General features: G+C 58.1%; 1 protein-coding gene across 2 annotated transcripts in view; it reads left to right on the forward strand.

Moving 5' to 3' along the window:
- Positions 1-27,423, forward strand: part of PCGF3 (polycomb group ring finger 3) — a 40,323-nt gene extending 12,900 nt beyond the window's left edge. The window contains exons 4-11 of one of the 2 annotated variants that reach the window (XM_002723870.6): positions 3,640-3,757; positions 4,802-4,898; positions 8,470-8,525; positions 13,921-14,031; positions 15,159-15,247; positions 21,663-21,800; positions 23,098-23,178; positions 23,643-27,423. In XM_002723870.6, coding sequence (XP_002723916.1) covers positions 3,649-3,757; positions 4,802-4,898; positions 8,470-8,525; positions 13,921-14,031; positions 15,159-15,247; positions 21,663-21,800; positions 23,098-23,178; positions 23,643-23,690 — 729 coding nt within the window. In that variant the 5' untranslated portion in view covers positions 3,640-3,648 and the 3' untranslated portion in view covers positions 23,691-27,423. Of the gene's footprint in view, positions 1-3,620; positions 3,758-4,801; positions 4,899-8,469; positions 8,526-13,920; positions 14,032-15,158; positions 15,248-21,662; positions 21,801-23,097; positions 23,179-23,642 lie in introns of those variants that run through there. The other variant, XM_089326856.1, reaches the window with a different exon arrangement.
- The last annotated feature ends 82 nt before the right edge of the window (positions 27,424-27,505 follow it).

The following is a 27,505-nucleotide window of genomic DNA, read 5'->3' on the forward strand; positions in this document are numbered from 1 at the left end:
TGTCAGGGTTCCCAGTGTTCTTGTGCTCTGAGGGACGGGGGTATCTGTGTCTGTCAGGGTTCCCAGTGTTCCTGTGTCTGAGGGACGGGGGTGTCTGTGTCTGTCAGGGTTCCCAGTGTTCCCTGTGTCTGAGGGACGGGGGTGTCTGTGTCTGTCAGAGTTCCCAGTGTTCCCTGTGTCTGAGGGACGGGGGTGTCTGTGTCTGTCAGGGTTCCCAGTGTTCCCTGTGTCTGAGGGACGGGGGTGTCTGTGTCTGTCAGGGTTCCCAGTGTTCCCTGTGTCTGAGGGACGGGGGTGTCTGTGTCTGTCAGGGTTCCCAGTGTTCCCTGTGTCTGAGGGACGGGGGTGTCTGTGTCTGTCAGGATTCCCAGTGTTCCTGTGTCTGAGGGACGGGGGTATCTGTGTCTGTCAGGATTCCCGGTGTTCTTGTGCTCTGAGGGACGGGGGTATCTGTGTCTGTCAGGATTCCCCGTGTTCCCTGTGCTCTGAGGGATGGGGGTGTCTGTGTCTGTCAGGATTCCAGTGTTCCCTGTGCTCTGAGGGATGGGGGTGTCTGTGTCTGTCAGGGTTCCCAGTGTTCCCTGTGTCTGAGGGACGGGGGTGTCTGTGTCTGTCAGAGTTCCCAGTGTTCCCTGTGTCTGAGGGACGGGGGTGTCTGTGTCTGTCAGGGTTCCCTGTGTTCCCTGTGTCTGAGGGACGGGGGTGTCTGTGTCTGTCAGGATTCCCCGTGTTCTTGTGCTCTGAGGGACGGGGGTATCTGTGTCTGTCAGGGTTCCCAGTGTTCCTGTGCTCTGAGGGACGGGGGTATCTGTGTCTGTCAGGGTTCCCTGTGTTCCCTGTGTCTGAGGGACGGGGGTATCTGTGTCTGTCAGGATTCCCAGTGTTCTTGTGCTCTGAGGGACGGGGGTATCTGTGTCTGTCAGGATTCCCAGTGTTCCCTGTGCTCTGAGGGACGGGGGTGTCTGTGTCTGTCAGGATTCCAGTGTTCCCTGTGTCTGAGGGACGGGGGTATCTGTGTCTGTCAGGATTCCAGTGTTCCCTGTGTCTGAGGGACGGGGGTGTCTGTCTGTCAGGATTCCCAGTGTTCCTGTGCTCTGAGGGACGGGGGTATCTGTGTCTGTCAGGGTTCCCAGTGTTCCCTGTGTCTGAGGGACGGGGGTATCTGTGTCTGAGGTACGGGGGTGTCTGTGTCTGTCAGGGTTCCCAGTGTTCCCTGTGTCTGAGGTACGGGGGTGTCTGTGTCTGTCAGGGTTCCCCGTGTTCCCTGTGTCTGAGGGACGGGGGTGTCTGTGTCTGTCAGGGTTCCCAGTGTTCCTGTGTCTGAGGGACGGGGGTATCTGTGTCTGTCAGGGTTCCCAGTGTTCCCTGTGTCTGAGGGACGGGGGTGTCTGTGTCTGTCAGGATTCCCAGTGTTCCCTGTGTCTGAGGTACGGGGGTGTCTGTGTCTGTCAGGGTTCCCAGTGTTCCTGTGTCTGAGGGACGGGGGTGTCTGTGTCTGTCAGGGTTCCCTGTGTTCCCTGTGTCTGAGGGACGGGGGTATCTGTGTCTGTCAGGATTCCCAGTGTTCTTGTGCTCTGAGGGACGGGGGTATCTGTGTCTGTCAGGATTCCCAGTGTTCCTGTGCTCTGAGGGACGGGGGTGTCTGTGTCTGTCAGGATTCCAGTGTTCCCTGTGTCTGAGGGACGGGGGTATCTGTGTCTGTCAGGATTCCAGTGTTCCCTGTGTCTGAGGGACGGGGGTGTCTGTCTGTCAGGATTCCCAGTGTTCCCTGTGCTCTGAGGGACGGGGGTGTCTGTCTGTCAGGATTCCCAGTGTTCCTGTGCTCTGAGGGATGGGGGTATCTATGTCTGTCAGGATTCCCAGTGTTCCTGTGTCTGAGGGACGGGGGTATCTATGTCTGTCAGGATTCCCAGTGTTCCCTGTGTCTGAGGGACGGGGGTGTCTGTGTCTGAGGGACGGGGGTGTCTGTGTCTGTCAGGGTTCCCAGTGTTCCCTGTGTCTGAGGGACGGGGGTGTCTGTGTCTGTCAGGGTTCCCTGTGTTCCCTGTGTCTGAGGGACGGGGGTGTCTGTGTCTGTCAGTGTTCCCAGTGTTCCCTGTGCTCTGAGGGACGGGGGTATCTGTGTCTGTCAGGATTCCAGTGTTCCCTGTGTCTGAGGGACGGGGGTGTCTGTGTCTGTCAGGGTTCCCAGTGTTCCTGTGCTCTGAGGGACGGGGGTGTCTGTCTGTCAGGATTCCCAGTGTTCCCTGTGTCTGAGGGACGGGGGTGTCTGTGTCTGTCAGGGTTCCCAGTGTTCCCTGTGCTCTGAGGGACGGGGGTGTCTGTGTCTGTCAGGATTCCCGGTGTTCCCTGTGCTCTGAGGGACGGGGGTATCTGTGTCTGTCAGGATTCCCCGTGTTCCCTGTGTCTGAGGGACGGGGGTATCTGTGTCTGTCAGGATTCCCGGTGTTCTTGTGCTCTGAGGGACAGGGGTATCTGTGTCTGTCAGGGTTCCCAGTGTTCCTGTGCTCTGAGGGACGGGGGTGTCTGTGTCTGAGGGACGGGGGTGTCTGTGTCTGTCAGGGTTCCCAGTGTTCCCTGTGCTCTCAGGACAGGATATTTGTTCAGGGTAATTGGGTTTTCGAACGTTTTTGAGTCACCCACCCTCTTCCTGTGCTCACGAATGGGTTTTTGGAAATGCTGTTGTCGTGTCCCTCGCCGGCCTCTGTTGCCCCAGTTTTTGCTCGGCAGCTCCCTGGGGCGTGGTTGTCCCAGCTTGGCCACTGTAGACCCTGCTTCTGCTGTCTGCAGCCTTCACACAGTGGGTTTCTCCAGGTGCTCTCCTCCGCCTCTGTGGACGGTGCGTGAGCAGGACCTGGGTCTGTGCGTGCCCTGTGCTGCTGAGGCATGGCTGGAGCCAGGCGGGTGCGTGGCCAGGCTGCACAGTGCAGTGCTTACAGACATTCCCTTGGCAAGGCTGCCGCCTGGCTGTGCCGTGCCCAGAGCAGCGTCCAGCCCCAGAAGAATGTGTAGCTCCCGTGTGTTCCTACGTGGTCTCTGGACAGTGAGGACTGAGTGGGCCTGTGTCTGGGAAGGCCGCAGCTGGCTGGTAGGAGCTGCGAGTGAGATGGTTCGTGAGTGGAGAAGTCTGGAAGGACCCCTGGGCAAGCCAGCTCAGGTGCTGTGCCTGGTCAGGCCTGTCTCAGCGAGTTCTGTGTGCAACGTGTTTATTGCTGGTGGTGACTTGAGTGCTGTAGCCTGGGGTTCACTCCTGCCCCTGCTCAGGGTGGAGACAGTGAGGGGAGTTCCACACACCCGAGCCTGAGCCCAGCACAGGGGGCCTGGGCCCAGGGTTCGCCAGCTCGAAGGTCCCAGTGACAGCAGCAGCCTGGCCTCCTTCCTGACGGCCGCAGGGACTGAGAGAGGTCGGTGGCTGCTGTCCCTCGTCGGCTGCTGGGCTGGGGCTCGGCTGCCTTCCATGGGCTGGGCACTTACCGAGAGGTGCACTGCGTATCCCGAGGGAAGTAGGGAGGAAACAAGGCCATGTCTTTCAGACTCGTGTGGTGGGGCAGTATCTGTCCCTTCCTGTAGTGACCCTGAGCCCGTGAAGCACTTGGGAGTGTCCGAGATGTTGATGAACAAATGCTGTTTCTCTTGCAGAAGCCAAAGATGCTGACCAGAAAGATTAAGCTCTGGGACATAAACGCCCACATCACCTGCCGCCTGTGCAGCGGGTACCTCATCGACGCGACCACAGTGACGGAGTGTCTGCACACGTGTACGTGTGGGCCTTCCGGGGGTGCTCGCTCAGCCTGAACCATGTGCTCTGAGCCCAGGCCAGGAGCAGGGCTGAAGTTGAGCAGGCTCCGAGGCCACCTGGGCGCCGTGGTGGCATCGGTGGTAGGGAGGCATCACTCGGGGGCTCAGCAGCGCCGATCGGGTGTCCCTGGGTATCCGGGAGAGCGACAGAATGCTCACTGCTGGCAGGGAGAGATGCTTACTTTTAAATTTTCAAGTGAATTCCTTAAATTTTCCAAGCAGAGGAGCCTGCTGGCTTGCTCGTCACGTCTGACAGGCTTCATGGTGGCTCCGGAGGCCACTGGTTTGAGCACTGCCTGCAGGGGGTCAGGATGTCTGTACAGGTGTTTCATTTTCATTTCATTTGAAAGGCACGAAGAGATGCAGACATAGAGGCAGACAGAGAGAAGGAGAGAGCTCTTCTAACTGCTGGTTCCTCCCCAGATGCCTGCAACAGCCAGAGCTGTGCTAGGCCAAAACAGGACTAGGAACCCCATTCAGGTGTCAGGAACCCAAGTCCTTGGGCCATAATCTGCTACTTCCCAGGCGTGTTGGCGGGAAACTGGATTGGAAGCGTAGCCGCTGTACCAGACACCTGTCACTGGAACTTCTGTCCTAAAGTGACTTGTGGTCGAGATTGCCAGGCATCGTTTTGCACAGTAGGTAATTTTCATTGAATTTTACCTACTTTTGTGGTACAAAGAAAGTAGGTGATCTCTTAGAACAACTTGTAGAAATTGTACACGTTGGCCCGAATTCTGGTCTTTCACATTTGGTAACTGTCGTCTTTTGGGTTTTTCTTCCCACTTAACTCCTGACCCTGGCGTCAGGGGTGAGAGCAGAGCTGTCGGGAATGCCCTGTTAGCCTGAAAGGCAAAGTCTTTTCTTTCTGGAATGCAGATTAGGGCACCTCTAGAAGCAGTCCCCAGGGGTGAGCTCAGGAAAGTCGCGTCAGCCCTCTGGGGCTGCCGAGCGTGGTGGGGGTGGGCGTGCGGCTCTGGGTGCTGAGGCGCCCTCTGCGCAGTCTGCAGGAGCTGCCTGGTGAAGTACCTGGAGGAGAACAACACCTGCCCCACCTGCAGGATCGTGATCCACCAGAGCCACCCTCTGCAGTACATCGGGTGAGTGCCCCCTGTGCCTCCCGGGGGAGGCCTCGGGCTCCAGGCTAGGACTGCGGACAGTGGCCTTTGAAGGGGAGGGCTGCCCCGGCTGCGTGCTGGGGGCTGTCCTGCCCTGGGCAGCTTCCCCAGTCTGGGAGGCTGCACATGCCCCAGCCAGTCGCCATTTCTGAGGGAAACAGCTTCCGGTTGGGGGCCACCATAAAAGAAACCACACACACACACACACACACACGGGCAGGAGACACGTCAGAGAGCCGGTGTGGAAGGAAGAGTGTGTTTGCTTTCCGTACAAGAAACAAGACACACACACACACACACACACACGCCCGCCACACGGGGCAGGAGACACGTCAGAGAGCCGGTGTGGAAGGAAGAGCGGGCAGTGTACAGTCACGGGGAGAAGCGGCCGTTTCTAAGGAGCCCTCCCCAGCTGTCCGCCTGCCACCGAGGCGTGCGTGTGCCCGCCCCCTGGGACCCCTGCCACGCGGGTCACGCCATCACGGCTGCCCGAGGAGCGGGCTCCACAGTCGGTGCATGCGGGGGTTGGAGACTGTTGGTGCTGGCTGTGTGCTGTGGGCTGTCCTTGGCAGTGCTGGCCTGAGTGACGTCCAGTGGTGCTGGCTGTGTGCTGTGGGCTGTCCTTGGCAGTGCTGGCCTGAGTGCCCCTGGACGTCCTGGTGTCCCTGTCCAGGAGCAGTGTCTGGCTTGGAGAACTGCCTGCGTGCAGCTCATGAGCTCTGCATCGTGGCCAGCACCCGGCTTTGCTGGTGTCCAGTTCTATCCACAGCGGGGTCTGCTGTGCCTGTCTCCTCCGCCTGGCCCTTGGGTGCTTTCCTCCACAGGTCTCTGGTTCCTCGCAGTGGTGCTAGTGATGTGAGCACCTGCACTCTGTCCTGGGCTGCAGGCCTCAGAACTTGAGGGACTGGGGCTTCCATTTGGACTTTAATGCAGGTGGTGGTGAGGAGCGGGAGCCTGGGAGACTGCCCCCACGAGGGTCCCACAGACCCCCCTCCACACTCTGGGAGGGAGAGGGAGCAGCAGGAAGGAGGCAGGAGGGGGGAGCTGCCTGGTGAGGGGCGGGGTCAGATGGCCAGGTCCTGCCCCTCATGTTGGGCCCTTGGAGCTCGGCCGTGTGTGTGACGGTGTGGTGGCTATGAGCGGGAGGAGGACACACGGCCAGCTCTGGACTCTTAGCCTCTGGGGGCTGCTCTGCTCCACCCCAGCAGTGTTGAGGGCTCTGCCCGGAATGCATGCTGCACACACCCGACACCGCCTGCTCTCCACGGGCCTCACCCAAGCACACCTGTCCCCACCTCTGCCTCCTGTAGGATTCTGCTGCTCCGGGGGCGGGGCTTGGCTGGCCTGGTGCGGGTGCCAGCCGTGGGCCCATGGGTGCTGGGGAGCACCTGGAGCAGGTGGAGAAGGGAGGGAGGCCGCAGCTGGCATGGCTTCATGTCCCGGGGCCACCTGTCCTGTCTGCCCCGTGCTCTCTCAGGAGGGGCCCAGATACCACCTGCTGGGCACTGAGCAGGGCTGGAAACACCATGCAGGGTGGGTGCTGAGCCTTGAGGAGGTCAGGGTGGGGCCCCTGGTGAGGTGCTAAGGGTGTTGGCACACGAGGGCCCCACATACACATGGTTGTCACACGTGCCCTGGCCTGTGTGCCCGTCACACAGTGGGATGTATGTCCCTGTGGGTCATGCCAGGACTGCTGGAGCCCCACGCTGGCCTGGGGATGCCCCCTGGTTCTGGGAGAACTCAGAGCGAGAGCCCCAGGAGCCCGGCTGTGCTGTGGTGTGCGGCTCCCCAGCGCCTGTGCAGTAGGGCCTCATGTGGTCTGTGAGACCATCATTGTGAGTTACTTAGGTGTTACTCATTGGGGCATGTATGGTTTTCTTTTGAAAGAATGAGGTTTGGAAATTACAATGATTTAAAAATTAAATTCACTAACACTTCTCACTCCAAAAAAGAAAACAGTCCCTTGCACATTCACATTTAAGACAACAAATGAGTGGGCTCTGCACACGGGGTCAGCGGCCACGGGCCCTGTACAGGCCTTCCTGGTCAGCCCAGACCACAATTGGCCATCCCAGGGTGCCTTGAATTGTTCTGGAACACTGAAGAAAAGCTTGGTATGCAGTGCACACCCCAGGGAAATGCCAGGGCGCGTGCTGGCCCCAGGTGCTGGCCCCTGGAGGTCCCTTCTCACCTGTGGCCGTTGTCCAGATGGTGAGAACCTGAGTCAAGTGGTGCATGATCGAGGTTGTGGGCATGTGACAGCCATAGCCTGGGAGTGATCCCAGTAGAACTTGAAGGGCAGTGACCCAGGGGTGCTGGTGCTGAGTGGGTGCTGACCCGGGAGTGCTGGTGCTGAGTGGGTGGTGACCGGGAGTGCTGGTGCTGAGTGGGTGCTGACCCAGGAGTGCTGGTGCTGAGTGGGTGCTGACCCGGGAGTGCTGGTGCTGAGTGGGTGCTGACCCAGGAGTGCTGGTGCTGAGTGGACACTGACATGGAGTGCTGGTGCTGAGTGGACACTGACCCGGAGTGCTGCTGCTGGGTGGATGATGACCCAGGAGTGCTGGTGCTGAGTGGGTGGTGACCCGGAGTGCTGCTGCTGGGTGGATGATGATGGTGCTGTAGCTGCGTGGGTGCTGACCCAGGAGTGTTGGTGCTGGGTGGACACTGACCCAGAGCGCTGCTGCTAGGTGAGTGCTGACCCGAGAGTGCTGGTACTGAGTGGGTGGTGACCCAGGAGTGCTGGTGCTGAGTGGGTGGTGACCTGGAAGTGCTGATGCTGAGTGGATGGTGACCCAGGAGAGCTGATGCTGAGTGGGTGCTCACCTGGGAGTGCTGCTGCTGAGTGGACACTGACATGGGAGTGCTGTTGCTGAGTGGACACTGATCTGGAGTGCTGGTGCCAAGTGGGTGGTGACCCGAGAGTGCTGGTGCTGAGTGAACGCTGACCCGGGAGTGCTGTAGCTGAGTGGGTGGTGACCCGGGAGTGCTGGTGCTGAGTGGACAGTAACCTGGGAGTGCTGGTGCTGAGTGGGTGGTGACCTGGGAGTGCTGGTGCTGAGTGAATGCTGACCCAGGAGTGCTGTTGATGAGTGGATGCTCACCTTGGAGTGCTGGTGCTAAGTTGATGGTGACCCAGGAGTTCTGGTGCTGAGTGTATGGTGACCCAGGAGTGCTGGTGCTGAGTGGGTGGTGACCGGGATGCTGGTGCTGAGTGGATGGTGACCCGGGAGTGCTGGTGCTGAGCGGGTGGTGACCAGCAGTGCTGGTGCTGAATGGGTGGTGACCCAGGAGTGCTGGTGCTGAGTGGGTGCTGACCCGGGAGTGCTGGTGCTGAGTGGGTGCTGACCCGGGAGTGCTGGTGCTGAGTGGGTGCTGACCCGGGAGTGCTGGTGCTGAGTGGGTGGTGACCGGCAGTGCTGGTGCTGAGTGGGTGGTGACCCAGGAGTGCTGGTGCTGAGTGGGTGCTGACCCGGGAGTGGTGGTGCTGAGTGGGTGGTGTGTGAGAGCCCAGAGTCGCCGTTCCCAGCTGACTGTCCGCTCTGTTCTTCTGCAGCCATGACAGAACCATGCAGGACATTGTGTACAAGCTGGTGCCAGGCCTCCAGGAAGGTGAGTTCCCAGCCCTCTGGGCCCCAGGCCCTGGCCCTTGTCCGAGGCCTCTTCGGACATAGTCAGCTGCTCCTAGCTCACCTGCGCCACCCTGGCCTCGCTGCAGGGTGTCTGACATTGGAGCCCTCTGCAGTCTCAGTGGTACCTGTCCACTCAGCAGGGCTCAACTGGATGTTTGGTGGCCCCCTGACCTGAAGGCTCCGCCTTCTTTGTCCCTGGCAGCCCCCGCCAGGGCAGGGGCTCTGAGAGTCCGCGTTAAGGAAAGCTGAACAGGATGCAAAGTCCCGTCTGCCGGGTTTAGTGGGAACCGGCCTGAGTGGGAGCGGCCCCCAGCCCCCAGTTCCGATGTCCGTGTCACAGGGCGGGAGACAGAGCTTATCCTCAGAGTCTGGGCGGCCAGCGCGGCGGTGCCTGGGATCTGGGCACCTGTCCTTCCCCAGACGCACCGGGCTGTTGATATCAGGACAGGGCCATGGTTCGAGTGCAGCTCCATGTATTCAGCCAGTAGATGTCGAGTCTGGCCTTACACCCAGGGAGTCACGGTGAGTCCTTCACTGGCCACACAGTCACTCAGGCCAGCAGAGTGTGAATGGAAGTGTAGTCCTGGGTGAAGGCAAGGAGTGCACCACAGTGAAATGCCAGACGTGTTCACGACAGAGCTCTGTGAGTGCCAGGGATGGCGGGACCACGGGCAGCCCCACGCATCCGCGGCGGCAGAGGCCCCGGCGGCACTGTGCACGTCAGGGTCGCCGTGCAGGCCCCTCACGGAGGCATTCCTGGTCATCTCAGCGCTGGGGTTCTTGTTGATTTCAGGCAGGATCCAGACAGGGCTGTGCTTGAGACAGACCCATGGCTCCATGCCCCTCCTCCCTGTCGTCTCCCACGCTGGGCGTCCTCACGTCCACACTTGACATGGTGGCCTAGCAGCCTCTGAATCGGCAGAACTTGCAGTGGGACTGCATCAGGGTTTGTGCCCAGTTTTTTTCTTTTTCCTAAAAATGTACTTATTTATTTGAGAGGTAGAATTACAGAAAGAGGGGGAGAGAGAGAGAGAAAGAGGTCTTCCATCTGCTGGTTCACTCCCCAGATGGCTGCAATAGCCGGAGCTGGGCTGATCTGAAGCCAGGAGCTTCTTCTGGGTCTCCCACGTGGGTGCAGGGGCCCAAGGACTTGGGCCAGCTTCTGCTGCTTTCCCAGGTGCATTGGCAGGGAGCTGGATCGGAAGTGGAGCAGCTGGACTAGAACTGGTGCCCGTATGGGATGCCAGCACTGCAGGCTGAGACTTAGGCTGTTATGCCACAGCGCCACCCCATGCCCAGTTTTTGGCAAAGCCCACCTGTGGGTCATTTTCACTTGGTTCAGGCAGCCATCACACCGTACCAGTTCTGCTCCTTCCGCGTTGCTGAGCCGAGGCCCCTCCTTTGTAGGAGAAGCAGACCCGAGGCAGCAGCGTCCCTTCCTGTGTCTTCTAGCTGCCGCCAGCAAGGTGCACGCAAGCCCATCGTGCGCTCCCACCCTGTGTGGGAGGGCTAGGGGCCACCTCGCCATCTCCTGGGGCCTGTGGTGTCTTGAGGCTGAGCGCCCAGGTGTGTGGGTGCTGCAAAGCACCTTTGTTAAAGAGCTTTTTATTTTGCTCATTTATTATTTTATTTATCCACGGAGCAGCCGGATTCACCGGCCTTCTGCTGGGGGTGCAGTGCCGCAGGCAGCAGCTCTGCCTGCCTCCCTGCAGCGCCGGCCCGTGTGTGTCTGTGCATTGTTGAGGCCTGCGTTCCCGGAGGCAGCGTCCTCATCTGTAGGACGCTTGCTGTGTGGACGTGGCTGTGCCCCCCACCCCATGGCCGGCAGCTCTGCCTCCACTCCGTCCGCACGTACGTTCTTGTGGCCCTTGTCCTGCTGCTGCTCGTTGCTTTGAGAGGAAGGCGCGGTGATCAGCGTGCCGCGTGCTTCAGTGGTGTGCTGATACCTGCTGCTGTCCTCTGGAGTGGAATGGCTGGGCTGCAGGCTCTCGCGTCCTCACTGCAGCCCATCGGTGTGCGGCCTGAGCTGACACACCGTGGTCCCATTCCAGTTAGTAAGGCTGTCGCGACTGGGAACGTCGCAGAGGAAGGAGGTGCTGGGCCTGCATGGCGGAAGCTTTTCTCCGGTGTTGGCCTTGCTGGCAGAGGCCTGGAGCAGCACGCACCTGCCATCGCGAGAGTCAGGAGCCTGGCATCTGAGTGACAGGAGCCTGGCGTCTGAGTGACAGGAATGCAGTGTCATGAGTGACAGGCACCTGGCATCTGAATGACAGGAATGTAGTGTCATGAGTGACAGGAACCTGGCGTCGAGAGTGACAGGAGCCTGGTGTCTGAGTGACAGGAAGGCAGTGTCGTGAGTGACAGGAGCCTGGCGTCGTGAGTGACAGGCACCTGGCATCTGAATGACAGGAATGCAGTGTCATGAGTGACAGGAACCTGGCATCGTGAGTGACAGGAGCCTGGTGTCTGAGTGAAGGAGCCTGGCCTCGAGTGACAGGAGCCTGGTGTCTGATTGACAGGAGCCTGGCATCTGAGTGACAGGAGCCTGGTGTCTGAGTGACAGGAATGCAGTGTCATGAGTGACAGGCACCTACCATCGCGAGAGTCAGGAGCCTGGCGTCTGAGTGACAGGAGCCTGGCTTTGTGAGTGACAGGTGCCTGGCGTTCGAGTGACAGGAGCCTGGTGTCTGATTGACAGGAGCCTGGCCTCATGAGTGACTGGAACGCAGTGTTGTGAGTGACAGGAGCCTGGCGTCTGAGTGATAGGAGCCTGGCGTCGAGAGTAACAGGCGCCTGTTGTCTGAGTGACAGGAGCCTGGCGTCGTGAGTGACAGGAGCCTGGCGTCTGAGTGACAGGAGCCTGGCGTCATGAGTGACAGGAGCCTGGCGTCTGAGTGACAGGAGCCTGGCGTCGTGAGTGACAGGAGCCTGGCGTCTGAGTGACAGGAGCCTGGTGTCTGATTGACAGGAGCCTGGCGTCTGAGTGACAGGAGCCTGGCTTTGTGAGTGACAGGTGCCTGGCGTTTGAGTGACAGGAGCCTGGTGTCTGATTGACAGGAGCCTGGCCTCATGAGTGACTGGAACGCAGTGTTGTGAGTGACAGGAGCCTGGCGTCTGAGTGATAGGAGCCTGGCGTCGAGAGTAACAGGCGCCTGTTGTCTGAGTGACAGGAGCCTGGCGTCGTGAGTGACAGGAGCCTGGCGTCTGAGTGACAGGAGCCTGGCGTCATGAGTGACAGGAGCCTGGCATCTGAGTGACAGGAGCCTGGCGTCTGAGTGACAGGAGCCTGGTGTCTGATTGACAGGAGCCTGGCGTCTGAGTGACAGGAATGCAGTGTCGTGAGTGACAGGCACCTGCCATCGCGAGAGTCAGGAGCCTGGCGTCTGAGTGACAGGAGCCTGGCGTCTGAGTGACAGGAGCCTGGCGTCGTGAGTGACAGGCGCCTGTTGTCTGAGTGACAGGAGCCTGGCGTCGTGAGTGACAGGCGCCTGGCATCGAGAGTGACAGGAGCATGGTGTCTGAGTGACAGGAGCCTGGCTTTTTGAGTGACAGGAGCCTGGCCTCATGAGTGACAGGAGCCTGGCTTTTTGAGTGACAGGAACCTGGCGTCGTGAGTGACAGGCACCTGGCATCGAGAATGACAGGAGCATGGTGTCTGAGTGACAGGAGCCTGGCCTCGTGAGTGACAGGAGCCTGGCTTTTTGAGTGACAGGAGCCTGGCGTCGTGAGTGACAGGCGCCTGGCGTCGTGAGTGACAGGAGCCTGGCGTCGTGAGTGACAGGAGCCTGGCATCTGAGTGACAGGAGCCTGGCGTCTGAGTGACAGGAGCCTGGCGTCGTGAGTGACAGGAGCCTGGCGTCGTGAGTGACAGGCGCCTGGCATCGAGAGTGACAGGAGCATGGTGTCTGAGTGACAGGAGCCTGGCCTCGTGAGTGACAGGAGCCTGGCTTTTTGAGTGACAGGAGCCTGGCCTCATGAGTGACAGGAGCCTGGCATCTGAGTGACAGGAGCCTGGCATCGTGACAGGCGCCTGGCGTCGAGAGTGACAGCAGCGTGGTGTCTGAGTGACAGGAGCCTGGCCTCGTGAGTGACAGGAGCCTGGAGTCTGAGTGACAGGAGCCTGGCTTTGTGAGTGACAGGTGCCTGGCGTTCGAGTGACAGGAGCCTGGTGTCTGATTGACAGGAGCCTGGCCTCGTGAGTGACAGCCTGGCGTCGAGAGTGACAGGGGCACAGCATTGTGAGTGATAGAAGCCTGGCGTTGTACATGACAGGCACACGGTGTCATGGTGACAGAGCCTGGCATCACGAGGGAACAGGTGCATCTGCTCTTTCCAGCCGTGAGGCTGCACCCCAGGGTCCTGATCTAACCTTGGTCCCCTCTGAAGCCTCACCCGGTAGCCTGGCTTTATGGGGTCACACAGACCCTGGAAGAGTCTCCAGCAGACCTGTGTGGCTGGCGAGCATGCCGTGAGCCGTGTCTGTCCAGGGATGGCCACGTGGGCACACAGCTGCAGCCTGGAAGCCTTGGAGGGTGCTGAGCTGCTGCTGCACCCAGACCACTTGTGGACAGCAGAGAAAGGTGGACTTGGACGTTAGGATTCTTCCCTGACCTTTAAAAATGTTTATTTGTTTTCATGTATTTTAATGGCATGGTGACGGAGAGAGTGTGCCGCCCTTGGTTCACTCCCCAGATGCCCACAACAGCCAGGCCTGTGCCAGGAGCCAGTAGCTCCATCAGGTCTCCCACATGGGTGCAGGGGCCCAAGCACTTGAACCGTTACCTGCTGCCTTCCCAGGTACATCAGCAGGAAACCGAGGTGCTGGGACTCGAAGCAGCGTTGCAGCATGAAGCAGGTTGGAGTCACAGCCTGGGTCTGGGCTTCCAGTGGCCTGGTCCTACCTCAACTCCACTGGGCTCTGTGTGGTTGTTTCTTTTTTAAAAAAAAAAAAAATTATTTATTTGAAAGTCAAGAGTTAGAGAGAGATATCTTCAGCCCACTGGTTTGCTCTCCAAATAACCACACAGCCAGAGCCAGGCTGAAGCCAGGAGCTTCTTCCAGGTCTCCCACGTGGGTGGCAGGAGTCAAAACACCTGCACCATTTTCTGCTGCTCTCCCAGGCCATTAGCAGGACACTGGATCAGAAGTGGAGCAGCCGGGACTTGAGCCGGCAACCATATGTGATGCCGGTGCCACAGGTGGCTTTACCCGCCACACCACAGTGCCAGCCCCTCCACAAGGTTCTTACACAGCCCCTGGTGTCACGGCTGGCAGAGGCTGAATCCTGCTGTTAGCAGCAGCTGTCTCACTCACAACCCCACCTGAGGCCTTTGCAGGATTCCCTCAAGATTAAAGACTGTGTTAATTTTTAACAGCGGAAATGAGGAAACAGAGGGAATTCTATCACAAACTGGGCATGGAAGTGCCGGGCGACACCAAGGGCGAGGCGTGCTCTGCCAAGCAGCACTCGGATCCCCACCGCAACGGTGAGTGAGGTGGCGCTGAGGGCGGGGAGTGGGGGCTCCCCAGGGTGCAGCTGGCAGGGCCTGCGGCAGGAGAAGCAGGCGTGGGCTCCCTGACAGAAGCACAGGCAGAGCTGCAGTGTTGGCCGCGCACCCGGGTCAGCACCAAGTCTGCCAGGCTGGGCGCTCTCCTGGGGCCCCAGGCCCTCCCCAGCCTCTGGGGCTCCCGGTGACCTGAGGGGGAAGCAAGGAGGAGCTGTGTCCTCGCACTCCATCCCTTTGTGGCTGTGTCGACCAGTGAGAGCGGGTTTGACTGTGGGTGTGGCAAGCCCTGAGGGGCTCTGGGAGGCCTGGGGCTGTCCCTGTCCCCACCCCAGGGCCCTGCCTTCTGTAGCTGCCTACGCAGCTGCACAGCCACGGGCACCTGGCCTCACCTCTGTGGGGATCCTGCCATGGGGGCCTGTGCTCTGACAGGCGCATTGTGGACAGCTGGAGCCTAGGCACAGGATTTTGTTTTGTTGGGAGAGGGGGAGAACTCCTGTGTGCCTGCTGATTTGCTCCCAAATGCCCGCGATGACCAGGACCTGGCTGGGCAGTCAGGAGCTGGGAATTCTGCCAGGTCTCCCACAGGGGTGCAGGGGCCCAAGCACTGCAGCCATTCTCTGCTGCTTCTCCCAGGCCGTTAGCAGGGAGCTGGATTGGAAGTGGAGCAGCCGGGACTCACACTGGCACCCGTATGGGATGCTGGTGTCGTGAGTGGCGGCTCTACCCGCCACGCCACCACGCTGGCCCCTTGTAGAGTGATTCCGAATAGACTGCTCTTTCGGATTTCTTAGCAGGTTGAGTATCTCGTGTCTGAAATGGGACTGGCCGTGTTTTGGGATGGCTGTGTGTGCACAGTCAGGTGTTTGGGACGAGGCCCGGCTCTAGGCATGGATGGCACCCATATGTGCGTTGTGCGCACATTGCACACATAGCGTGAGGTGACGGCACCGCCTTGACATTTGGAATGCACCTGCGTCGACAGCGTCGCAGGAGCGCAGCTGTGAGGTCTGCCCGGTTCATGCTGGCACTCAGAAAGGTTCGATTTTGGAGCATTTGGCCTTCATGTTTCTGGATTAATACACAGTCTTTTGTGTTTATGCCGAAAGGTGAAACCAAAGCAGATGACAGTTCAAACCGAGAGACGGCGGAGGAGAAGCAGGAGGAGGACAATGATTACCACAGAAGCGACGAGCAGGTGGGGGGCGCTCCGTTTCTGTGGGTCTCGTGAAACCAGCAGGGCCCCTGGTGGGCAGGCCGGGACAGCCTCGCCCTGCACGGCCCGCCGTTGGCGTCTGCGCGGTGCCTCTGCCGGCTCCTCTCTGTGCCGTCACGTGGCAGCAGGCCGCACAGAGTAGCCCTCGGCTCTGCTGGCCCTACTCCTGGCCGTTGGTGATTCAGTGCCGCCTCTAAGTCTGACCGCAGCCTGAGGCTCGTTCTCTGTGAGCTGTCAGAGCACGTGGGGAGCCTGCCGCGTGTCTGTGAAGACCAGAAATGAGGTCTGTCCTCGGCTGTCAGTCCACCTGCCTCAGATGCAGGGTCTCCTCCTGCCGCGCTGTGCCCTGACCCCCTGTCCCAGGACGGTCAGTCTGGGTGTGGGTTCCTGATGCGTTGGAGCAGAGCCGTCTGCCCTGGTCCTGACACATGAGTGGCTCTGAGTCCTCAGCCCGTCTGCTTCTGGTCTTGGATGCTGAGCTGGGATCGTCTGCTGGGCCTAGACCACAGGGGCCTCTCGCTGTTCGCGCCAACCTTGGCTGCCGCTGTGTTTTCCTGGCTTCCTCTCTCTGGCCTGGTGTCGGGGTTTAAGCGTGGATTTCCGGTCAGTTTGTGAGATTAGCATCTGTCCCTTCCCGGAACAAGGCTGATGCTCCCTGACCCGTCACTGCCGGCCACCTCCAGAACGCGTCAGTCTTATTCTGTCCCGCACCACTGTCAGCCCAATTCTGTGTCACAGAACTTCTTGTATTTGAAAACAGGAAGAGGGAGCGAGGTAGGGAGAGGGAGAGAGAGCTCTCCCATCCGCTGCTTCACTCTCCAAATGCCTGCAGCAGCCGGAGCTGGGCCAGGCCAGAGCCAGGACTCCATGCAGACCTCCCACTTGGGTGCAGGGGCCCTAGCACGTGGGCGCCACTGTTGCCCTCAGGGTGCGTTAGCAGGAAGTGAGGCAGCCAGGGCTCACACCAGGCACTCCGGTATGGGTCGTGGGTATTCGAGGGTGGCTTAGCCCCCTCCCACAGCCCCCTGTTTCACCCTTTTATGCTAGGAATTATTTCTGAATTTGACTGAGGTTTTGACACATGTTAACAACTGTTAGAGTGAACAAGAAGTGTCATGTTTGTGTGGAGTTTGTTGCTGTTTTATTGCACTTGGAGGATTTAGCCTTTCTCTCCTTGGTGGGTTCTGTCCCCTCGTCTGTGTCCCCAAGGCCTGCACTCCCCTTTCTCTCTAGGATTTACTCTGAGTCCCTTCCTGACCTTTGGAGTTGAACGTCCGTGTAGTTTGGTTCTAAACAGCTTCAGTTTTTCGTGATTTCCATCTTGACCTGTGGATCTGTTTTTCAGTTTTTTAATTGGGTTAAAATACACATAAAACCTGCCATTTCAAACATTTTTCAGTGTGCACTTAGGTAGTATTAGGTGTGTTCCATCCTTGTGCAGCCGTCACTACCATCCATCTTTCTCATCCCCCCCAGACTGATTTCTGTCCCCATAAAACGCCAGCTCCCAAGGTAGGCGTTGTGATGGCACCAGTTCAAGTCCCGGTTGCTCCACTTCCCATCCAGCTCTCTGCTGTGGCCTGGGAAAGAGTAGAAGATGGCCCAAGTGCTTGGGCCCCTGCACCCGCGCAGAGACCTGGAAGAAGCTCCTGGCTCCTGGCTTTGGCCTGGCCTGGCCCGGCCTGGTCATTGTGGCCATTTGGGGAGTGAACCCGCAGATGCCTTACAAATAAATATGCAGATGACTAAATCCTGTTTTGGAAAGTCTGCTCCTCGCCCACTCCACCCCACGCCGGCACCGCGCCTCGCCCGCCTCTGGGGCCCTCACGTCGGCAGTGGCCCTCAGGATCCGTCCTCGGGGCCAGGTGCGTCACGGTCCGGCCCGAGTCTCCCTGCTGCTCAGGGCTGCGGAGTCTTCAGAAAGCCTGTGGTCGTGAGCACTGCCTGGATTTGTTTCTCCTTTGCCCTGCAACAGACCGGCTCCCAAGTCAGTTTCACAGTCCAAAGCCCCCGGATGCTGTGTGTGCTTCGCCCATTGCTCCCGGCAGCCACGTGGGTTGCTCCCACGTCTTGGCTTCAGGAGCATGGAGCGCAGACGCCTGCTGGAGCTGTTTCCATCCCGCACCCGCGTCCGTCGATGGTGCTTGCCTTTGGAGGGCCTCAGCAGCTGCACGCTGTGGTCCCGCCAGCACCACACACGGTGCTCCCATCCACTGGTTCACTCCCCGGATGGCGGCAACAGCTCGAGCTTGGCCATTCCAGAGCCAGGAACCGGGAGCTTCTTCCGGGTCTCCCACACGGGTGCAGGGCCCGAGCACTGGCGCCCGCATGGGATGCCGGCACTGCAGGCCGCAGCTTCGTGCTGCACCACAGCGCCGGCCCCTGTGAACAGCCTCTTGGGCCTGAGATGGTGACCATGTTTGCTGGGTTCTGGCCATTTGTGGGCCGCCTAGGGAGAAACTGCCCATCTTTGAGTCAGGTTGTTTCTTTTGTTGTTAATGAGTCATCCACGGGTTGTTTTTAAAATGTGTATTGGAAATTCAGACATGGAAACTTGCTCCCAGAGCATGTTCATTTAGATGTCGTGTTGCAGGCATGGAGATACTTTCAGCCCACGCACCGCAGCCCGCATGACGAGCCACGTGGGCAGAGAAGACAGCTGGAACCAGCTCAGTTTTGGAAGCTTGGGACTAGACCGCCTGGGCCAGGCTTTGTTTCCGTCCAGGGTCCCTTGGAGCAGGGGCAGAGGAAGGAGCCCAGCGAGTGAGGAAGCAGCAAGAGCTGGGCCCAGACGCAGGCTTTTGTGAGAGGCTTTCTCCGTCCCACCCTCCCTGGCAGGCTCCTGGCGACCTGTGCCCACCTCCCAAGCAGTGCCTTGGAAGCCACACCATTTTATTTTTATTATTAAAGATTTATTTCTTTATTTCAAGCTCAGAGTTTAAGATCTTCCATCCGGGGCTGGCTCTGTGGCACAGTGGGCAAAGCTACCACCTGCACACCTGCAGCACCAGCATCCCTTACGGGCGCCAGTTTGTGTCCCAGCTGCTGCACTTTTTTTTTTTTTTTTTTTTTTTTTTTTTTTTGACAGGCAGAGTGGACAGTGAGAGACAGAGAGACAGAGAGAAAGGTCTTCCTTTGCCGTTGATTCACCCTCCAATGGCCGCCATGGCCAGCGTGCTGTGGCTGGCGCACCGCCCTGATCCGAAGGCAGGAGCCAGGTGCTTCTCCTGGTCTCCCATGGGGTGCAGGGCCCAAACACTTGGGCCATCCTCCACTGCACTCCCGGGCCACAGCAGAGAGCTGGCCTGGAAGAGGGGCAACCGGGACAGAATCCGGCGCCCCGACCGGGACTAGAACCCGGTGTGCCGGCGCCGCAAGGCGGAGGATTAGCCTAGTGAGCCGCGGCGCCAGCTGCTCCACTTCTGATCCAGCTCCCTGCTATGGTCTGGGAAAGCAGTGGAAGATGGCCCTGCACCCACGTGAGAGACCTAGAAGAAGCTCCTGGCTTCAGATTGGCTCAGCTCCAGCCGTTGTGGCCATTTAGTGAGTGAACCAGCAGATGGAAGATCAATCTCTCTCTCTCTCTCTCTCTCTCTCTGCCTCTCTGCCTCTCTGCCTCTCTGTAACTCTTTCAAACAAATAAGTAGATATTTAACAACAACAACAACAAAAGATCTTCCATCTCTTGGCTCACTCCCCAGATGGCTGTAACAGCCAGCGTTGGGCCAGGCCAGTGCCAGGAGCCAGGAACTCCATCCAGGTTTCCCATGTGGATGGCAGGGGACCAAACCACTGGTTCATCTTCTGTTGCTTTTCGTAGGCTACCAGCAGGGAGCTGGATTGGAAGTGGAGCATCTGGGTCTCTAACTGGTGCCCATGTGGGATGCTGGCATCACAGGTGTTGGCTTTACCTGCCATGCCACAGTGCTGGCCCCAGAACCACGACTGTACTACATGGCCTCCGGGGACTTCTGCATCCAGACCACAGAAGCAAACCCGAGAGCCTGTAGCTGTAGGGTCAGTGGATTCCCACCCAAGGCAGTTCACCGGGGAAGAACTGTGTTTCCAACAAAGACAAGATTAGTCACGTCTCCTAAGGTGTGGAAAAGTAACCCAGAAAATAGGAGCTATAACTGCAAAACCTACAGGAAGACGTGGGAGGTCTTCGGGGCCTATAGTTGGCCTCGGTTGACCCCAGGAGGAACACCCAGGGAGGGGCCGCGTTTCTCAAAATGTGCACCCAGAGGGCGGTAACCTGGAGAAGTGCCACATGGTCAGTCCTCGGCGGGACTCCCACTCCAGGATGGCCACCGCCAAAGCTGACGAGGTGGGACCTCCACACACCACTGGTGCTGCACCTGCTTAGAGGGAAATGAAGACTCTCCGTGAGGTCCAGCCCTCTGGGGAGGTGAAAGCGCATGGTGTCCTGGCAGGGCTTTCTGCAGTGACCAAACACAGACCCAGGCTCGCCACTGGGCAGGGAGGGGCCCTGCTGCTCTCCCAGAAGGGCTGGGTCTGCAGGTGGGAAACGGCCTGGTGGGTGTCCAGGGGGCAGGGTGGGAGCAGGTGGAGGCGATTCCCAGCCACAAGTGACTGGCCCCTGGCCCTGGCATCTGCTGTGCGCCGTTGGGTTGTGAGAGGTGTGTGTGTCACGGCGCCCGAAGCCTGGAGCGATTCGTGTGTTTCCGTGGACGATGGATTCACATGCAGAGTTCGCTGTTGTGAGAGCCCAGCCGCACAGAGGCCACCTGTGGCCACTTCCCGTGTTGATTCGGTGTCTCCCCTCTCCTTCCACGAGAGACGCGCCGTCTGCACCGCCGGAGCCCTCCAGCTTCGTGCAGTGGCAGAGCTGCCACAGTCCAGGCAGTGCCCTCGGACCACGTGTGGGGCCGTGCGCCCTTGTGCACACCTTCCCGTCTGGCACCTGGCTCCTCCCAGCCAGGGCTGTGCTGGATGGTGCGGAGTGCTGCCTGCTTGTGCTGTGAGGGCGGGGGGCCCACGCTCTGCTCATGGTGGGAGGCAGGGAGCCCCGACACAGCCTCCACACAGGTGCACCCAGGCATCATTCGGTCATGTGGGTTCTGGCGCGGCTCCTGTCCTGTGGAGATTCTCGCTGTAGCTTGTTCCTTCAAGTCCACTTTGCTAGTGATCTGGCTCTGCCAGCTGTCCCTGTATTCAGGTGTCACACTTCAGAGCTGGATTTCTTAAAAGGTCAAATCAGAAGAGCGCTTTGCTGGCCCGCTGACATTCCCAGGCTGTCTGCTGCCCTGCTCTGAGACCCGTTTGTGTCTTTCCTGTGCGTCCCTTCCCTGTCTTTTATTGACAGTACATTTTCTGTATCTCATTTTTGCTTCTACTTGCCTGAAAGTTTTAAGTTCCATTTCTGTTATTTTAGTGGCTACAAAATATTTAGATGAATATTTACATTTCTGAAAAGGTCTGAGAGTGTGGGCCTGGCCTCCCAGCCTCCCCTAGATCCAGGGTCTTCCCTCCCAGAGTTCTGCACAGCTGCGTGCAGGTGCCCCCACTGGGTCTCCTACTAAGGGGAGATAATGGCCAGCCCTCCAGGCAGGGCTCCCGGCAGGACCTGCCCCTTCTTGCCATGGCGAGAGTCCCAGGGAGGCAGCTGCACGTCTGCACCCTGTGGTTGGCTGTTCCTGCCTTGTCTTTTGGAGGGGGTTCTCTTGCTCGCCGAGTCGGAAGGTTGACGTCTTTCGTCGTTCTGGGGAAGCTTTAGCCCCTGCCTCCTGGGCTCTGCCCCTCACCGTCTGCCCCGTTCTCTCCGGGGCTCCTGTGGCATGGATGGTGGCCCCTCAGTCCGTTTGCTTCCCTCATTAGGTTGTTGGTGCTCTGTCTCTGTCCTCCTTGGGGGTAACTTCAAGAGGATCAGTCCGTCGGCTCAGACGGCTCAGGTTCCGCACCTGCTGGCTGTGTAGTTTCCGTGACATTTTCGTTTGTAGGAGTGCTTGGTTATTTTTCTTTCTTGCCCGTTTTTCACGTGGTCTTACATTTTTCTGTCTTGGATCTCCTGATTCTAGATGTGTATTCTCATTCTCGTTGATGTGTTTATCTGGGTTTTCAGGACCTGCTTGTGCCGTTTCTCTGAGCGGGAGCAGGCCTGGCTCAGGGCCTCACATGGCGTGTGTCTGTGGCTGCATGCATACACACGCGTGTGCCTGCCGTGTCGGCAGGAGGTGCGAGGTGGCCCCGGCACAGGGCAGGGCCCCGTGCTTGCGCTGGAGAAGTGACCCCGGCTTCTCTCTGAAGGGTTCATGTCACAGGGCCAGACTGCTGAGCAGAGTGGAGATCTGAAGGGAATCTCAGACATGACAGATTTCTGATCTGGGGATCGGGGTGCCTGAGGGGTTCCCCAGCGCCAGCCCTGCCTCTCCCGCAGGTGAGCATCTGCCTGGAGTGCAACAGCAGCAAGCTGCGGGGCCTCAAGCGCAAGTGGATCCGCTGCTCCGCCCAGGCCACCGTGCTGCACCTGAAGAAGTTCATCGCCAAGAAGCTGAACCTGTCCTCCTTCAACGAGGTAACCGCCAGGCGGCGGGGACAGGGGAAGCCCACTGCCAGTTACTCTGACACAGGCTGAAGGATCACCGATTTCACCAGAGGGTGGGGTTAGGGACCGAGTGGTTGGGCGGGCAGCTGTGGCGCCCTTGGCTTGGTGAACACATGGAGATGAAGCAGGACCTGGTGGCCAGTGCTGTGCCCGCGGGAAGGCAGGGATGGGCGGCAGGCGCCGGCTCTGCGCTCGGAGGGCCTGGTGTGAGATGGAGCTTGAAGGCCCTCGGGCTGCAGGGGTGATGGCTTCTGGGGGCAGGAAGGGGGCAGGTGCAGCCGCAGAGGCAGGAGGGTGGGTGGGATGAGCCCCCAGCAGGGAAGCCAGTGTTCTGGGTCCCAGAACCTTTGGAGGTAACTTTGCCAACATCATCAGCTTATAGACCCTAGAGCTGAGGGCAAGGAGCAGGAAGACCTGAGACACTTGGGGCCGGGTGGGGCCTGCGGGCAGCAGGGAGGACACAGCCCCAGCCCCGCGTGGGCGCGTTCCTGCCCCATCGGCACACAGATGGATGCTGACACTCCCGGGGGCTCCGCGGGGACAGCACAGGCCCTGCTTCCAGCCTGGAGTGGCCCTCAGCAAGTGGATGTTGGGAGCCCCAGGAGAAACTGAGGCAGGATGTGTGCCAGGGGGAGAAGGAGAAGAGAGAGATTTTGCTGGGCTGCTGCACAGGGAAGAGGGGACTGGCGGGCCGAGGGGCTCTGGCTGCTGGGGTGGGGCACGGGCGTTTTTCCCACTCCATGGCCCAGCACGCAGGGTCCCGGGGGCATGGCTCACGGCTGGGGCTCCTGTGCACCCCAGAGACCTCAGGTCCCTGAGGCTGTTTGGGGAGGGGGCAAGCGGCTTCCTATTATAAGTTCCATTTCTGTTATTTTAGTGGCTACAAACAATTTAGATGAATATTTACATTTCTGGAAAGTTCTGGGAGCTGTGGCAGCAGAATGAGGGATGGGCCGCTGAGGACAGCTCTGTGGCCCACCACCTGTCGGGGGCTGGGGCAGGGGGTGGTCTCGCAGGCTGAGCGTCCCCAGCTGCCTCAGGTGTGCCCTGTGCTCTCAGCCAGAGGGAGAGGTTGGAGGCGTCTGTGATGCCGGAGGGAGGCAACTTCGCCTGTCTCTGCCCTGGAGTTCCTTTTAGGGAGTTTGGGAGGAGACATGGACAGATGAATACCTTTCCTGTGGCATCCTTCGTTCCTGCATGGTCGGAAGGGCGGGTTCTTCACCCTCAGGTTGTCCTCAGCTCCCTAACCCGCCCCTTCTCCCGCCAGCTGGACATTTTATGCAACGAGGAGATCCTGGGCAAGGACCACACGCTCAAGTTCGTGGTTGTCACGAGGTGGAGATTCAAGGTGAGACCTGGTGTGTGCAAGCGTTTGACTTCCAGGCCCTGCACACAGCGGCTGCTTCCTGTGGGTCTCTTACTAAGAGCTGAGGGGCAATGGCTGCAGCACAGAAGAGTTTGTGCCGCCAGGTGTGCACCGGAGGCCCTGTCCCTCCCAGGCCAGGGCCCCCGGGGACAGGTGCAGCGTGGGCTCCGTCAGAGCAAACCTTCGTGCCTGTGGGCGTCTCCCTGAAGCAGGGGACACTGGGGGGTTGCTGTCCCCGGGCTGCTAGTTCCCCATACCTCCTGCTGCCCGTGGGAAGGGGAAGTGAGGTGGCCAGGACTGACCAGGGCCCAGGCCAGAGCAGATGTTGACAGGAGGAGGTCCTGCCTAGGAGTCTCCAGCTTACCTGGGACCCAGGGGCGGGGCCCCTTCCTCCCACAAGGACCTGTGGCCTCTGCTGAGTGGCCGCTTGCTCTTCTGTCTTGCAGAAGGCGCCCCTCCTGCTGCACTACAGGCCCAAGATGGACCTTCTGTGAGCGGCCTCGGCCTGGCCAGCACCCCAGGTGCCGCACGCGGGCCGTGCCACCCGCTCTGCAAGTTGCCTCTGCGTGTGGTGTGGACCCGATTTCTGAATAGAGAATATTTATAACTTTTGTATGAGAGAATTCACACTCAGCAAGACGCGACCAGCACCACGCTGACCAGGATGAAAACACTTCACAGTCTCACGCAGCCCAGTCGCACCTGCCTTTGCTTCTGACTCCCGGGCCAGAGCCTCGAGGTGGGGCCCCGAGCCCTGTGGTCACCTCCGCTTGATTTCCAGGTCCACTTGGGTTCAGTTTATAAATTTGGTTTCACGATAAGCCTCAAAAGTACTTTTACTTTTCTTGAATCCTCTCTAAGTTATTGAAAAAAAAATCTTTTCATGGTGAATGACAATATTTATGTTGCCTTTAGCTTCCTGAAGATTTAGAAGATGTGTGAGAGTTTAATTTAAAAGCAAACCAAAAGGGGTTTCCGTTGATACTCTGATAACCGTGGTATTTGATTCTCTGCCTTTCAAGACAGCACAGCAGCCGCTGCCCTGGCCCTCGGCCTCTGTGGCGTGTGACGTCCGACGTCCAAGGCCTGGGACAGACGCGCTCTGCAGGGCCCCGTGCACTGGGTCCTCCCCGGCCACCCTGTCATGACAGCGGCGGCCCAGGCCTCCCATGGTGACTCCGCATACTCACAGGGTAGACCAGAGCTGGCTTCACTGGCTTCATGCTGGTTTGCAGAACAATTCTTGTTTTTAAGAATTACTTGCTAAAGAGGGCACACACTGCTCAGTGCCATCGTTTATTTTCCCGTCATTCTTTGCTGTCTTTGTCTGAAGAGAGAAGTGGGTTGTGTGGGTGCCGCCTGCACGGCCTCAGACACCTGCAGGCAGCTGGGCTGTAGGAGCTGCAGCAGCCGCTCCCTCCCTCTCGCGCGGTGGAAACGGCTGCTGTCTTCCGGCTGAGAGCGTGGGCACAGGGGCGGGCAGGCCGAGGGCTCCAGAGGGAAGTGGTCTCCTCATACGAGCTGCCTGCTTGGTCACAGGCAGCACGCGCCTTGGTGACGTCTCTCTCCTCCAAGGTCTTAGTTTTTGTCACTTTAAGGTCCTCGCCAGCACACACACATATTCGTTCCTTGAAATTAGGAGGGCGCTCGGTTGAGTGTGTTGTCGCCCCCGCCACGGTCCTGTTCCGTTCTTGAACTGCTGGGTCGCTTCCCCTCCCTCCTTCCTCCTGTAGGGCATGGGGTGAGCTCCAGGTGCCCACGACCCAGCAGTGCTGTTAGGATTCACCTTTGACCTCCTGACTGGATGTTTCCTGGGCTCCTGGAGGAGAACACCCCTGTTCTGCTTCCTGTTTCCTACACGGAAGTGCAGAAGCAGCTGCCCCTGAGTCCCAACCTTAGGGATGATAAAAGGATTCAAATCAGTCCAATTCAAGTGATTTTTAATGTGAGGCCTTTGTAAACCATAAAAGTTTTTTTTAGGAATTGGTCAAAATTCACCTCTTTGTTTAAGTCCATGAACTCCCAGGTTGTCCCGTCCGTTCGCTGTCCATCCAAATCGCTTCTCAGAGTTGCTGTCCGAGGGTCTATGAGTAAGCGTGTATGAGTGAATATTACCTGTCTACCTCAAAACACCCACCGCGAAGCATCCTGTGAACGCGTCCGTCCTAAGTGTAACACTAGAGCGTAGGTATTTTCCTGTGTGATGAAACTAAAGGGTTAAACAGGTGCGAGCCTCCAAATTCAAGTAAAATTAACTCTGTTCCGGTCATAATCTCATGGTGTATATTTGTAACTTTGTAGCTACCTTTGGAATCACTTGACTTTGCTATGGTGCTAAGTTGATACATTTAAATACACAGAGAGATGGGGAAGTCGGCTAGGCTCTCCTGCTTTTGTAACCGTGTTAACCTGATAAAACCTCAGCAGCAAAAGTACCTATTTTTCTAAGATTTCATCGTGCAGACTGTCTCCACTACAGGACCACGTCCCTGGCGCCCGTCCGCCTCTTCCCGGTCTGACTTTGTAGCCTTACGCAGTTTGTGACTGGAGCGTGATGATCCTGTCCTGCCGTCTGACGGAAGCTTCCAGGGCTCTGGTTTCATTTCTCTCAAGCTCTCATTTAACACCACAAGGCCGAATTTCATTCTCTCCAGCATGAAAGCTAGGATCAGTTAATGATTGGCTCCTATTGAGTTTTTTTTTTTAACAGATGGAGTTACTGTGAAGTGGTTTTCACAATGTTTATAGCTGGCACAACAAATGCTGTCGGGCTACCTTCCTGCGTTGTCTTCGACAGCAGTGGGACTCAGTACCAGCATGTGGTCTCACTAGACACCATTTTCATGGAAATAGAAAATTCAGATAGAGTATATAATATTGAATTTAAGATTTGGGGGGTTAAAAAAAGAAAACTTAACTTTATAAAATTATTTATTCTATTTTAAGCCTTCTATCGTATTTTCCCATCCAGTCGTCGTTCCCGTGGCCCGGCTTTATTTACAGGCATATAAGATGAAATTGTGACATGTTTTGCAAGCTTCTTTTTCTTTGAGTAGCTTTGAATTTGTGTTTTTTATGGATGAAGAGCATTCTCTATGCTTTTGTGCAATAGGCTCCGGCGTGCACTCATTAGACATTGTTTAATCGTAACGTAGCATCTGTCCTGCGCACCTGAAAGGGAGCACCAGTGGAGTCTCCAAGCCGATACATTCAGGTATTTGGCTTTTCCCTTTCCGCTGTCATTGGATCACGGTCGTGCACGCGTGTGGACCTGTCGGCAGTGTTCAAAACCAAAGGCTGGGCAGGCAGCAGGAGGCGGGGAAGGTGGCCCCACGCTGGGCTCGCCAACCTGGGCTCTGGTGCCCTTGGGCCGGGTGCCCTCAGCCGAGCTGCCCTGGGAGTGGGGATGAAGTGGGCCCGGGGGTCTGCCCTCGGACACCCGTTTGGTTAGTCCGTAACCGTGCCCAGGGTTGCCCTCTGCCGTGGTTGGAAAGGTGGTGCTGGGTCGAGTGAGCCAGCTGATTCTGTGTTGTACGTGAATACTTAACGTGCTCTCAAAATACTGAAATTTGGTACAGATGGCTAAATCAAAAAGATCAGTTTCTGTGTCTCTTCAGGAACCAGGTGACCTCTGGTGAGGAACAGATGTGGTTCTCTGCCTTGATGCTTCAGCAGACTAAAGAAATTGGGATAAGTGGGTTAGGGAATCAGCGCAGACTGTATCGTGTCCCCCGTCGACGGGATGGGGCAGGCAGAGGCTCCTGTGGAGGGAAAGGGCTGGCCGCCGCCTCCGTCCCATCCAGCATAGTCCACTCCCATCCAAGAGTGCACTGGAGTCTGGGCGTCCCCGAAGATGTGTGTGTAGCCCTCGTGTAGATGTCTGTTCCAGGAACCTCACTGGAAACCAGAAATGAGAGTGGTAGATGGTGAGGGGACATAGTTCAGCCACTAAGCCTTGATCAGCAGTGGACGGCAGCAGAGGAAACCGTACAGTGTATGGAAATGATGATGCAGATACATATTTTTGACTGTTTAATTTGAAAGTTTACATTTTTTATGCTTTGTGTTGGTGTGTAATTTTTGTACTATTGGTGGCTAGTTTTTGTCTAAGATCTTTTTTGGAATATTGCTTAAATGTTTTGATTTTCATGACAGTGAAGCTTGTATTCAGTGTTTTGCCAATTAATATTATATGCTTGTAATAAAAGCAAAAGAAAACAACTAAAATCTTCCAGGCTGGAGATGTATTATAGAAAGCGTCTGTAAGTGCCTAAGATAGACGATCTGTGAGGGATCCCGTCAGCCGTGT

The sequence above is a fragment of the Oryctolagus cuniculus genome, chromosome 2 (genome assembly GCF_051225735.1).
Source record: "Oryctolagus cuniculus isolate XC-2025 breed Fujian yellow rabbit chromosome 2, ASM5122573v1, whole genome shotgun sequence".
In the NCBI taxonomy this organism is placed as follows: Eukaryota; Metazoa; Chordata; class Mammalia; order Lagomorpha; family Leporidae; genus Oryctolagus; species Oryctolagus cuniculus.